Below are 13,456 nucleotides of genomic sequence, written 5' to 3' on the forward strand. Positions count from 1 at the left end.
GTATTGTAGTCTGTTTTCGAGGAAAAAAGTATTTTCTCCTCTGAAAGAAAGTATTTAGTTCCAGTAGCTGATCAGTGGTGGAGGATGCATTCAGACGTGATGGTCCAACGTGCCTTTGTCATTAGCATGACGGTGTCACGACCCTGTGACCATGACATGCAGTCCTGTTGTAAAATTGCAATTTCCAGGAAGTTTGTCCTACATTCGAGAAACAAACAGAAGCCTCTCTCAGTGTCTACAAATGTTCCCTCACTGCAGACTGAGCACCAGTCTGAGGGTTCTCTGCAGCTCCAACGATTCCCCTCTTCTGCACCTTCTAAAGACGGCCTTGTACGACGTCTCAGCTGGAACGCTGTAATCTTGCGGCCAGAAGGCTGTTGCTGTCTGTCCTTGTGTAAACTCTGCCAGGCAGATAGTCACAGATGATTTAAAGAGAGGCCGATAACAGCAGACACAAATAACAGGATTTAGAGATGAGACAAATATGCCAGGGAGCCCAAATTAACAGTGAGCCGGCGTTCACGGTAGCGCAGGGAAACGGAGGCTGACGCACCGATTGCAGGCGGGCCATAAAGCATCATTGCACATAAAAACTGGGGTAAAAAGGATGAAGTTGTCATTACTGTCTTGTAGTTTATGCCTTACACTCAAAGAATACCATCAAATTCTTGAGAAATTGCAGGGAATCATAGGTGCAGTCTCCCCTCACGTGCTACTCATATCTCTGGTGCTGAACTTACTTGGTTGTCTTTTCGTACAAGCAGTAGCTATGTCGACAGTACTGGCAGGACGCACATCACCAGTGTGAATAATCACCAGATTTAAAATCAAATTAACTGCACTCAATAAAGCACAAATTTGAAACCCTGACAAGTAATTTAACACGGTCAACATGACGGCGCTGCAGCTTGGAACTCTGCCAGGTGGTATTTGCTGGTTTTCCCTCAGCTAGATTTTTCACTACCACGAGACAAGACAAGAGATCAGTGCCCTTTTAGATGTCACTAAACCCTTATGGTCGTTGTTGCTGCTGTGGCAGGAGCGGCGGCGGTGGCGGCGGGGTATTAAAATAGAAAGCTCTGGACTTCGGCATAAATAGGGGACTGATTGTGTTTGTGACTGAGGCACAGAAAGAGGAGGGACACAGCTGTGGATTAGTAAAAAGATCAGCTGCATGCCATTTCCTGTTGCAGAGGAGACGCTCGCACACACATGCGCGCGCACACACACACACGCTCGAAGAGCAAAAGACCTGTCATTTACTCAATTGTAGCTGCCGAGCGCCTCTCTGCTTGCCACAGGCACCTTATTATGAATAGATTCTCATTTGATTTGCAGCGCCTGACTTACTCCACACTCCGTTTTTTCTGCGCGTCAGCAACCGGTGTCGGACGGTGCGGAGCAACATCAGAGTCTGACGGACAGAACCCGTCCTTTAGATAACTGCGTGCAAAACCCGTTGTGAGGCGAAACGTCAAGCTTTAAAAGAGCGGAGTTGCGCAGTGGTGCTGTTATTTGTCTAATTAAGAAGGCAACATGCTATTTTTGCTGTCACGACGCTCGTCTCCCACCTGCCAAAGCCTCGTTTAGCCGCTGAAGCGTCCAATCTCAGCCTTATTTTCAGCCTCTACACCTGCTTTCCTCGCCGCCTTACTCTTCATTACCCTTCTCCTACTTCTTCTGCCCCTCATTTTTCACGCAATCGCTCTATTTTTCTCTTTATGGATGGCACAGCGCTCCGTTGGCAGCGGCTGTGAATTGTGTTTGCGGTCTGGGGAAAAGTGTGAATTGAATGCAGCACAAGCTGTTTGCCATGCTGATGGCCGTGATGTTGTATTGATCGGCTCTAACGCCTCTGAAATGTTTCTCCTCCCTCTCTCCGCCCCCCTCTCGTGCTCCTCACTCGTACTCCTGCGCCCCTCCTTTCCTTTTGATTCCCCCCCTACGTGTTTCCCCCTTTCCATTTGTCGTACGCTCTCCTCCGCCGTTCTCTCCCCTTGTCTCACGGCAGAATATATGATGGACAAGATGGAGCGGAGGAGCATCATGGAGGAGCCTGTTCGCAAGTGTCCTGTCCCTGCACCTCGAACCTCTGTGCCCTCTCCCTGTGCCTCCCCGTCCCTTCGACACAAGAGTAAGTCAATGCAAAGTAAACACAGCCATGGACAGCAACAGCCATAATTTAAGTTAAAAAAAAAAAAAAAAAAAAGTACAGTAAATCTCTATCCAGCACTGCCCTCTATGGATTGACTGTGGCATTGCAGGAATGTCTACTCCTGCAGATCCTCTCTCCTCTCTCACTGGCTGTCAGCAGGTTCCTTAATTACCTCAGACACTCCTGGAGGGGAGGGGAGGGGAGGGGAGGGGAGGCGAGGGCAGAGAATGTGATTAGCGCAGTAAACTCCTCAGAATGTGGCTGAATGCGACTTAAAGCCCGTCAGCAGTGCAGGAGGCATTTTCCACCTCGTGGCTCCTTCTTTCCAATGCACTGCACAGATTGTGCTCTCCCTCCAAACACTGCAGGGCCCTCTGTGTCTTCATTAGTGCCTTTTAAGCTCATTTAGCCCGTTCTAATACCACATCATCTCTCCCTTTAGATGACGCAGTGACGAGTGAGCTGTCCAAGCTGCTCCACGAGATCAAAAAGTGCCGCGACAGGGATTACTCCTTCGAGGAGCTCTGCCACACCATCTCCTCCCACTCCATGGACAGTTTTGGCAGCGGGCGGCTCTCAGACGAGGAGCGCCCCGATCGACCCAACGGCACCCTGACCCGGGTCACAAAGGCAAGGATGAGTTCAGACACAGAGTTGTGGGAAGACAGTGTTTCCCACACAGTCCTGTCCAATGTCGGTCGTGGTGCTTTTCTTCCATGGGTAATCTCTTTGACACAATTTGGCGGATATTGTCAACAGGTGACAGCGTCAGCCAGCTTGCCTAATACACTAGCAGTCAAAAGTTTGGACACGCCCTATGAATTTAATGTCTTTTCTTTCATTCGATTGACATTGCAGTTTCTCACTGAGGGCATAAAAACTACGACTGAACACACATGGAATTATATAGGAAACAATTAAAGTGTAAAATAGCTCAAACACATTTTATATCTTTCTTTTACATCTTTCATAAAAAGCATATTTAGAGCTATTTAATGTGTTTTTCTTTGATGCATGATGACATATATCTTGCTCATATATTTGATGTATTCAGTGTCTATCTTCAGTGTAGAAGGTTGGAGAAAAGAAAAATGAGCGTAGAAAAAATTGCAAGAGAAGGTGTGTCCAAACTTCTGACTGGTAGTTTATGTTTTCAAGAAGTAGTTTTCACATTAACAGCCATCATTGCCCAACCTTTATTTCTACAAAAGTGTAATTGTTCCTGTGACATTGTTGCTGTTCTTGCAAAAATATTGAGGCAAATGGTGATAAAAGCTATTAAAATAAAGTCATCCTGCGTTTTTACATCTGCCAAATGTAAAAATGTGAGGCACTTTATGGGAAGAGTTAATGTATCGAAAAAGCAACAAGCATATTCTGCTCCTTCACAATTTAACATGTGTACTTTCCCTGTTGCGGCAGCAGAGGGCAGTGTCAGACAGAGCGATGCCACTGAGCTGTTGCATGTCATTGTATATTCACAAGTCGTCAGGGGAAAATAGCAGCAGTTCAGTTTGTCGTCTGTTTGAATTTTTGCTCCGGATTATAATCATTGCGCGTGTGTTCAAGTATCTGTGAGCAGCCTGCCCGTGCGAGCCGGTCTTGGTGTGGGTTTGTTCTCTCCTCCTTGCCCCTCTCTAACATCACCATGTCATTTAAATCACATCTACCCACAGGTTTTCTCCGACACACAGCAGAGAAATCTTGATTACACTTTACTGGTTTAAGTTTAGCGGATGGAATTTGTTTGCGTCGTGCTGTCTGCAGCTTGTCTCCAACCCCCAGCTCAACATGTGGCGGCGGGGACGCCCCAGCCTTATTTCTTTTTCCAATTTCGCCAGACGCACGGCAGGACGCATAGGTCATCTATCACAATGACCCCCCCCACTGCACCTGAGCCTCTAAAGCACCACACACCCATGCAGAGAGGAATCCAAAAACATTTGATTGAGCACATCTGCACTTGTGCCACGTCTCTTTGTGTTTTCATTCCACTCCTTCAAGCACACACCAGCGATGGGATATTCTCACACTGATCAATAGCCCAATTTTGCTGAAATGCAAACTGAGGTGTGTGTGCGCGTGTGCAGCAGGTGTGCATACACACACACACACACACACACACACATACACACACACACACACACACACACACACACACACACACCACTTATTCTGGCTGTATTAATCTCAACCCATATTGTGTCCTCGGCTCCATTTCCACCATAAACACCAATTTGTATTCCATTACTGACTTTGGTGATGTGTTAATGTGGCCCTGGGCTGCTGTCTGTGCATTTGGCCGGAGCCATTAGCACGTGAGGCATTTTGTGTCCACATGAATAAAACCTGCAGAAACCAGTGACGGCACACACATACATACTTGCGTCGTTGCAGACGTGGGAAGAATCTGATGTAGAGTCCACCGAGAGTCGTGTGTAAGTCTATTGTAAACAGCGTGATGGGAATGTAAGGTTGGTATGTGTGCGTCTTGTATTCAGATGAGTCCCACCATTTTGTGGTGTGTGTCTGTGTGCGCGTGCATGTAAGATGTGAGATAAAGGAGGCTGTGTGTCTCTGAGAGGAAGTCCCTCTAGTTGGTCCTTTTTTTTGGTTCATGCAGCATTGAAGTGTTCTCTTCTAAAATTGAAGGACAGCCATTCAAATATTACTCTCAATGTTCTTCCCCCTCACTTTATGATTCAGGATGTAATTGGGTCAGGTTAAAAAAAAAAATGCCATGAATGCCAATCAATGTGTCCTTTCTCCGAGATGGTAGCATTTAAAATGCTAATACTGGCCACCCACAAATTCTGGTTTATAATTTGGCAGAAATGACAGAAGAGCAAGAAAAGCCATCCAGTTTTAAAACTTGCAAACACTGGGCTAAGTTGCCTCTGCAACATTGTTCCTGCATTATGTTGAAAGTTCATTTTGAATTGGAGGCTTTTCTGGTAAAAAAAAAAAAAAAAAGATCCATGCATCATATAAATTCTTGATATGAAACATTGCGATTAAAAAAAAACAAGGTTACAAAAACGGAAGCCATGGTTTGGAATTACTGCAACACACTCAAATTGTCATTGTCATTGTATTCCATTTCAAACATTCAGAATGAAAAAAAGGCCGTCATAATTGTCGTCTTTGACTGACCATAAACTTCAATTGAAAAAAAAAAAAAATCCCTCTGATCTTGTCAGCGTTGAAGGGAGGAGATGTTTTTGCAAATCACTGCACGAAACACTTCCAAGTCAGAGCATTTCTTCCGCTGTGCCGGCCACACAGCTGCCTGCGCCTGCCTGCGTGTTCTCCCCTTCTCGCTCCTTCTATAATGGCACGCCGAGTGGCGTCGTCTCTCTTTCTCTCTCGAGGGCGAGTGTTTACTGTAAACTGAGGGGTAACACTGTGTTCTGGCGCCATGGTTTCATAAATGTGGGAAAAGAATACAGTCCGCGCATTTTCTGAGTCTGTTCGTGACAAACTTGGCATCAAGTGAACATTTAATATTTAATGAAGGTGCAAAATTGCTCTGCCAGCGGAAAAAAAAAAAAAACAGTCTCCTCATGCTTCAATAGAAGAAATCTTCCCAACAGCGATCTGTCCCTTTAAGGGGTTTCCCATGGACAACCAACTGATGTAATATTGATCAGTAATGCAGTCTCCAGCAATTAATAATTCATGTTATGCTTTTGCTTGAACCCGGGCGGATATGTGATGATGCTTTGGAGAGACGACATGTGTCTGCTGTTTGTGGATACGGTGCGGTGCGTGCAAACTCGGGGACCGCTGTCCATTTCTAAAGTCAATCAATATTCCAGAGTTGCAGATCGCCCGCTGCAATCTGGAGCGAGTTGGTGACCTTTTGTTTTTTTGTTTTTTTTGTTTTTTTCTACCTCCCACTGCTGCGTTTTCCCTTCCTCCATCTGTTCTCCCCCTTCTCTCCCTGTCATTTCTCTCCTTTTTATTCTCTACTAAATATACTTTTTCCGTATAGTATTTTTTCCCACTCCTCTTCCTTTCCCCTCGCTGCTTGTGACACATGGAGGAGCATTATATGACACTTGGCCGTTATCTAACATGCTGCACAGATATGGACTCTTCCCCAACCTGCGTCCTCTGCTGCTGCACTATTTACTGAAGCTGTGTCAAAGTCATCCGACCTCTCGCTCTCTCCCTCTCTCTCTCTCTCTCTCTAGCTCACACACACAGTTCCCTCCAGGTGGGCAAAGTGTCCCAGGAAATTCATTACAGCAGCAAAACAAACATGATGTAATAAATTGATGTTACTGGTTAGATTCATTAGATCACAACAGGACCGTTTTGATATTTCCTCCTTTCTTCCCCCTTATACATATTTCTACTAACTTCTCGTCATTTCTTTTGGCAAACAGCGACCCACGCCGCCACTTCCTCCCGCTCTGGAAGAGGAAGAGGTAGAGAAGAGTTGCGGCCCCACGGGATTCTGGGAAGCCTTGACGCCCTGCAATGGCTGCCGCAACCTTGGCTTTGCCGGTCTGCAGGTAGGAGCCTTTGTCCTGATTTAACTGAGAAGCAGCTGCATGGAGCGGAATGTTGTGTCCTTGCTGCTTAAACCTTTATTCCGCAAAATGCACGCAGTACAAATTTAATGGCTGTATTTTCATAGCTTGATAATAAAGGTTAAAAAAAAAAAAAAAAAAAAGCAACACACGCACACAGGGGCATCATGTACGTCCTGCTTTGATCCCGTGAAATTACCGGCGAGTGAGGTTGCCATTGTTCTGAGTGGATGCTTTCACTGGTTACCTTGGGAACACAATGAATGAGCCATCAATTGAGCGACTGGCTGTGCTGGCAGCTCTGGATACTCTGTCCAGCAGCCGTCACTCTCTGGCTCTCGTGCCGCTCGTGGCCATTTTTCATCTCTGTTTTCTCACTCCTGATTGCAACAAATTCTTTTATTTATTTCCTCGTTGTTGTTTTTTTCTATCTTTTTACGAACAAGACATAGTGCAGGAGCTTTGAAGAAATAAAAAAGTACACACACACACACACACACACACACACACACACACACACATATATATATATATATATACATATATATATATATATAAAATCAGATAACTCTTAATGAAAAACCACCCAGTGTGTTTGGAATTTTGTATTTGATGAGATCAATACGAGCCTGGTGGTGAACGTCACTACGTGCTTATAGAAACTCAGTATTCATCTCATGCCTTCCACCGCTGCAATTGTGACAGGCCCTCATTATAGAGAAATGCTGTATCTTCACGTCCAATTTTAACGCTCTGTTGACGTCTATACACAATTATGGTTAGTCATAGTCATTACAGCTCTCTTTTAATCCATTGTACATATTTCACGTCAACAGCCTGCGTGTCTCACAAGTTGACGGAGCAAAGACGAGCCACTGTTCTCCGTAATGGACTCGATTAAAGACAAGTTTTCTCACCCATTCCATATTGTATAATATTGTGTGCACGTGGCACAACCATATTCAGCCAGTGAGGCCTACGCATGAAGTGCAACCTTTGATTTTGGGTCAATTCTGTACTTGGACAAACACATTTTGCCCGCCTTTGGGGTGCCATTGCTGAAGGGTGATTGTCAGGATTCTGTAGCACTTTTCTTCCTTTGTAATGCCTTCCAGCCCTCGTCTCCTCTGTCTTTAGAATAGAATAAAATAAAACTTTATTGATGCCCCAAGTGGGAAATTCACATTGTTTCTTTCTGCTTCCTTTTACTCTCTCACTCACTCTCCTCTTTACGCCTTTCTCCCTCGTATTCTTCCTTCTCTCCGTTCTATCCTCTCCTCTAAGTGCCTCCTCCTAAATGTTGCTAAGTGGCTGCAGATGAGATTGTTTAGTGGCGAGATGCACGCCGGCTCAAACGACAGGACATCTGACATTTACCCACACAACAGGGCTTCTGTCTTGTCGGCTGGCAGCGCGCCGGACTGACTGGCAGGCGGCCTGGAGAGGTTTGCACCTGCATCGCTGCACGCACCACTTACATGGTGGCGCATAGAAGGAATTTAATCTGGGAGAGAAAAAATAAACCCTCTGCATGTGGGTGTACATTTTAAGCACGAGGGTTCGCAGAGCGTATTTTGTGGCATCCGGGCGTCCAGTGAGTTTCAGCGTGTGTGCAAATGTGTGTCTGACTTTTTGGCGCGGCGTCAGATTGTATCAGCGTGGGTTTGAGTGTGTATGTGTGGGATGGAGAGAAGCTATTCAGGGCAGAGAAATTGAATTGTGTCGTCAAATTAGCCCCAGTGCTAATTTTCCCTGTAATTTTGAATAAACAAGAGATTGCATCAAAAGAGAAATCTGTGCAGCGTCAGTAGAGACACAAGCTGCATTTCCGTGACAGTTTCACCAAATTAAAGCGATATTTCTAAAATTTCGACAAAAGTACAATTACGATTTGCAGCTGTTTTCATTGAATAGCTTGAAGCGCATAAACCGTAATTCTCGTAAAATCTGGTGGGAATTACATTCACTTTGGTTTGTTTTACGCTTGTACGGTGGATTCTTCAGGTTGCAGCAGTGAAGTGTGGATGCTGAAGGAATCCTCGTGGACACCGACTCAGTTGCGTAAAAACAGGTTTATTACAAAGAAGTCAGGTATCAAACAGGTGCCTGAGGAGAACATCACCTCCTTATAGTACACAGGTTTCGTCATCATGCACATTTCCATATAAGGAGGACAAAGAGACAATTGTAAAACAGAAGGTGAAGGGATGGGAAAGTTACCGGCCAGAGTCGGAATGTGTTTTATCTACGCAGTCTTCCTAGGGAGTTTAGATGAAGCCTTCCAAGGGAAGAAACCTAATGCAGGTGCTGCGCTAACGAGGGGTCTGTTGGTCTTATGAGGCAAGAAGCCTGCAGGAGTAGGGCCAAAGCTTCAGACACTGCACTTGTTCGGCTCTATGCTTCTCTTTGATTACTTGTATGAAAAAAATCCGTCTACTCCTCCGTTCAAACACGACACGCCATTTTCACTTGAAGTGAACTGGTCACGTGACTGCATACATCAGGTCCACTGATGCGTAAATGTGTTTCCATGACACTTTTGCAAAATACTGTGCCTCTATATCGATGCGTCTGAAAAATAACCTCATGTGAGCGTCAAAATCTTTCAGCGATGTTTGTGAGGTTTTTCCAAGTTGAGGTGTTTCCATGACCAGTTTTTTATTGCGAGGTTTAGGGTTTGCACAATTGTAGGGCTAATGGAAACCCAGTTTCTGTCCCTGTCTGTGTGTCCTCCTTCATCTCGTCCCGCATGAGATCTCTTTGCCTAATTCTTTTTCTACCAGTTTTCTATTCTCCATCTCTGTGTTCCTCTTTGCGTCGCTCTATATTTTACTTCAAACTTAACCAGAAATGTGTTAAAACTTGCCACTGACTGTTTGAGCGCCCAGTTTTTTGTTGTTGTTTTTTTTTTTCTTTTCTTTCCCAGCTGTCCCTCAAGACACTTAGTCAAAGCACTGGACAATAAAAGCCATCTGCACAACTTTTATAACTTTGTAACTTTTGCATAAAATTGCAAGCTACATGAGTCACTGCCGCCCATAATTTTAAATGCCACTTATTGCAATCCTTGCTAGTATAGTATTTGTCTTGCTAGACATGAAAAATGTTCTGCAGAGCTTTTGCGGATTTTTTTTTTCTTTTGCGATATCCAGTTATGACCATGACTGATATTTTGTGCTGGTCCTCCTGGTTTAATGAGGCCGGAGCTTGCTAGTGTGGAAAATTTTTAAGTAGCGCTCCAGCCTGACTTTGGCATTAGAAAAATGTTAATTAGGTGATGGCTGTGTATTTTCACCTCATGTTGACAAGGAAATATTGCTGTAAAATATGTGCAACATGCTAAAATCCACCTTAATTCAGTCTAATAAGCAGTGGAGCATTCATTAAAATACTTGTAGCACCATTCGTAGATTGTAATTATAGAGTTATGGCATTGTTATATTATTCCGAGTCACCTTGCTTGTTAATTTGGATCAGTAGGTTGCATTTACGGTTTTCATGTGCTCATATTCCCATTTTTGGTTTTCTTTTTTTTCTCTGCTTTTGCACTTAGTATTCCAGTCAGGTCTAAAACAATTTTTAGCCATCTGCTTTCCGCCTTCCTGCTGAAACCAACGCTTAAAACGAAACAAACATTATTTGCTCCCTGCAACCCCTGCAACTCATCTCTCTCACTCATTTTATTCAGAGCAAATTCATAAGCTGTCTTGTTTGAGTGTGCGTACTTCTACATCTGTTCTGAATTCATCCCGCAGATCATCCAAGTACAACCTTTGTTTGTTCAGCGTTGGTTATGCGCGCAGGTACACAGCCCAAAATTGTTTGTGTGGCCGATGCGCTCGGTGTTGAATGCGGGCCAACGAAATTAGCATGTCATTACAGCCTGTCACGTGTGTTTGTTTGTGTGCACACATGCTGGCCTACGTGCACACACAGGGGAAGCTTCCCCTCACCAGCCGCAGGTTTCTTCCCACCGTCTGACGCCAGAAGGACTGTGTGTGTGTGTGTGTGTGTGTGTGTGTGTGTGTGTGTGTGGGAGGTATCCTTTGTGACGTGTACTTTCAGCAGAGCCGCTACAAGGAGGAGGATAATCAAAAGACAGTTTTCGATAGAGAAGACAGCATGGTTGGTCAGGTTGCCAGGCAACTCAGAAATTCACGAGGCATCCAGCGTGGGATGCCCACCATTGACAAATCCCAGCCGCTGTCAGTGCAGGTGCCCCGCAGACAACCCATGCTTCACTGCTGACCTGCTGCAGCAGCATCCTCTCCGTTTCCCCAGTTTTGCCTTCTCCCCATCTCTCCAAGGTGGCTTTCATGCAGTGCGGCCTGTTGTCGGTCGATGCTGCACTTGTACAGAGTGAGATTAGCGCCGGGCGAAATCGACAAAACTGTGTTTCTGGGAGGTCAGCGATCGTGCAGAATGAAGTAGATTGTGCTCTGGCAAATGGAAGTGTGTCATCGTGTGAAAACGATGATGATGGTTTAATCAGAGTGGTTTGAAAGTGCTTGGCAAGGATGGTAAACAAAGCAGGCAGCTTGGGAAATCAAAACCAAAGCAAAAAAAAAAATATTAAAATAAAATTAAAATAAAATTATCAAAATTCCTATTGCCTATAAAAATATGTCCAAAGAAGTAATTTGAATCCCAATTGTGGATCTCTATCACTGACTCAACTGGCCGCCTACGCACAAAAATTATTTAAAAAGAACCAAAAAAAGTTAGCAAGCATTTCACATGACATTTTGCCAACAAGTTCACAGACTTGCTGACAGTTGAGAGGATGCAGGATTTTCAGCTTAATCAGGATTTCAGGCATATTGTTATTTGTTGCGGCATATATATTTTTTCTCTTCGTACAGATGCGATCGCTTGCCTTAATGGCTCGTGAAATCCTCGATTTGCCGCCTCATTAAGCCTCGCGTCGCGCAGCAGTCAAAAGTTGCGGCAGCCTCTCAATTTCTAATTTGCATCTGGCGAAAGGCATCATTTTCCGGGTTAAAAGGCATTTTCAGTGTCTCTGACAGGACAGATGTCTTCTGCTCGCGCGTTTTCCTCCGCTGCTCCCAGTCTCACTGTGATTACTGCATCGTTGTGCTAATGGCTTTTTATGCCCTGCAGACTGCGTCAACACCCACACCTTTCAGCTGCCGTCACATACCATTTCTCCCCAAACACAGACTGATGATGTCCTTCAGTATTTGGAGATGTTCCTCCTCTGAGGTGGAACCTGTTTGTGTTGCCATCATTTCCTGCTTGGGATGCAGATGCCTCGCCGTCCTTGTGGTGTAATAGGCGAAAACGTTGGTAAAGCAGCAGAGGAGGAGGAGGAGGAACACAGCCAATCGGAAGAATAACACTAGACTGCGAGAAGTGTGAGCGCCGCCGATGCATATTACGAGCCGAGCAGCCGCTGTTGAAGTGTCCTTGAGCAAACCATCCTCGCCGTGAAATGCGTCACGAGTGCCGCGGTGAGTGGTGGAATGAGGGCAACCCTTTAGTGTTGCTACGTGTATTTCGAACTGAGCTCACGCTCGGGGATTAGCATTAGCATGTGGCAAACGCACACATAGAGGCAAACCCAGGTGACGGATTGAGATAAGGGCATGTCTGGATTTTTTTTACATATTTATGAATAACGTAAATAAACGAGCTTCAAGGACAGGAATATTTATATGCTCTTAATTAGAGTGGACGTATTTCATCATATGCAGACGTATCTATAGCTGCGTTTCCATGATATTTAGAGTTGCGCAAAACCTAAATATGGCAATAAAAAACTGCCAATGGAAACACCAACAGTAAACTTGCAAATATGGCTGAGAGGATTTGACGCTCTCATGAGGTGGTTTTTCAGACGTATCAATATACAGTAGAGGTATATCGCCAAAGTGTCATGGAAACACTTTTTCCGCATTTGCACGTCAGCGGGGGGGGGGCGCACGGGGTCACGTGACCAGTTCACTTCAAGTGGTAATGGCGCGTTATGTTTGGATGGAGGAGGAGTAATCAAAGAGAAAAATATAACCACCGTACATGACAGCAAACAAAACAAAAGCAAACTAAATTCTCGTAAATCTCGCGGGCTGAGATTTTACGAAATTTTTAGAAATCCCGCTAATTTCAAACTGTAATGGAACACAGCTTATGATAATTGATTCTATTCATTAGACGAGCTTGAGATTTGACATTGTGTTGGTTGAGTCCAACGGAAATTTGTTGGCGGGCATGGAGAGAGAGAAAAAAAAAAAAAAACCCTGCGTCTTACATAACTTGTGGCCTTTAAAACAAAGCACTCGAGAGTAAACTCCATCAAACTCTCCTCGCAGTATGCAGAGAACCTGAGGAGGTGGCACTCGCTCCATTACCTCCTCCGCAGTTGTCAGTCTCGCGTTTCGCCGCAGTGGGAGTCGGGTGTCGGCGGCCCCTCCCCGTCAAGCGGCAGCTTCTCGCCGCGGCTGCTTTCTGCGGCTGCTGAGGGATGAAAGAGCGGGGAGCCTGGGGAAGCCGCGGCTCGGCCCGCACTCAGCCCGCCGCCGACACTGTGAAGGGTGTTATTTTGTGGGTGAGGAGTGACTGTCGGCGTCCCATGGGTGGCTCAGCTCGTTGATTCCTGTGGGATTAGCCTGCCACGGAGGGAAATCCAATTCTGCGAGGCGATTCCCTCCGCTCGCCCCTCTGACCAAGCCGCACCTCGCTCTGTTTCTCCCTCGCTCTCTTCATCTTTTCTGCCGCTTTATATCCTCATTTTCTTTCTCCTACC

At 45.3% G+C, this 13,456-nt stretch overlaps 1 protein-coding gene across 1 annotated transcript in view; it reads left to right on the plus strand.

The window, feature by feature from the left end:
- anks1b (ankyrin repeat and sterile alpha motif domain containing 1B) overlaps positions 1-13,456 on the plus strand; it is a 149,699-nt gene that overhangs the window by 59,000 nt on the left and 77,243 nt on the right. The window contains exons 8-10 of the mRNA XM_076030124.1: positions 2,012-2,134; positions 2,598-2,785; positions 6,547-6,675. Coding sequence (XP_075886239.1) covers positions 2,012-2,134; positions 2,598-2,785; positions 6,547-6,675 — 440 coding nt within the window. The remainder of the gene's footprint in view (positions 1-2,011; positions 2,135-2,597; positions 2,786-6,546; positions 6,676-13,456) is intronic.

This window comes from Nelusetta ayraudi, unplaced genomic scaffold (genome assembly GCF_046127955.1).
Source record: "Nelusetta ayraudi isolate G7.1 ecotype Tasmania unplaced genomic scaffold, CSIRO-AGI_Nayr_v1 ptg000027l, whole genome shotgun sequence".
Taxonomy (NCBI): domain Eukaryota; kingdom Metazoa; phylum Chordata; class Actinopteri; order Tetraodontiformes; family Monacanthidae; genus Nelusetta; species Nelusetta ayraudi.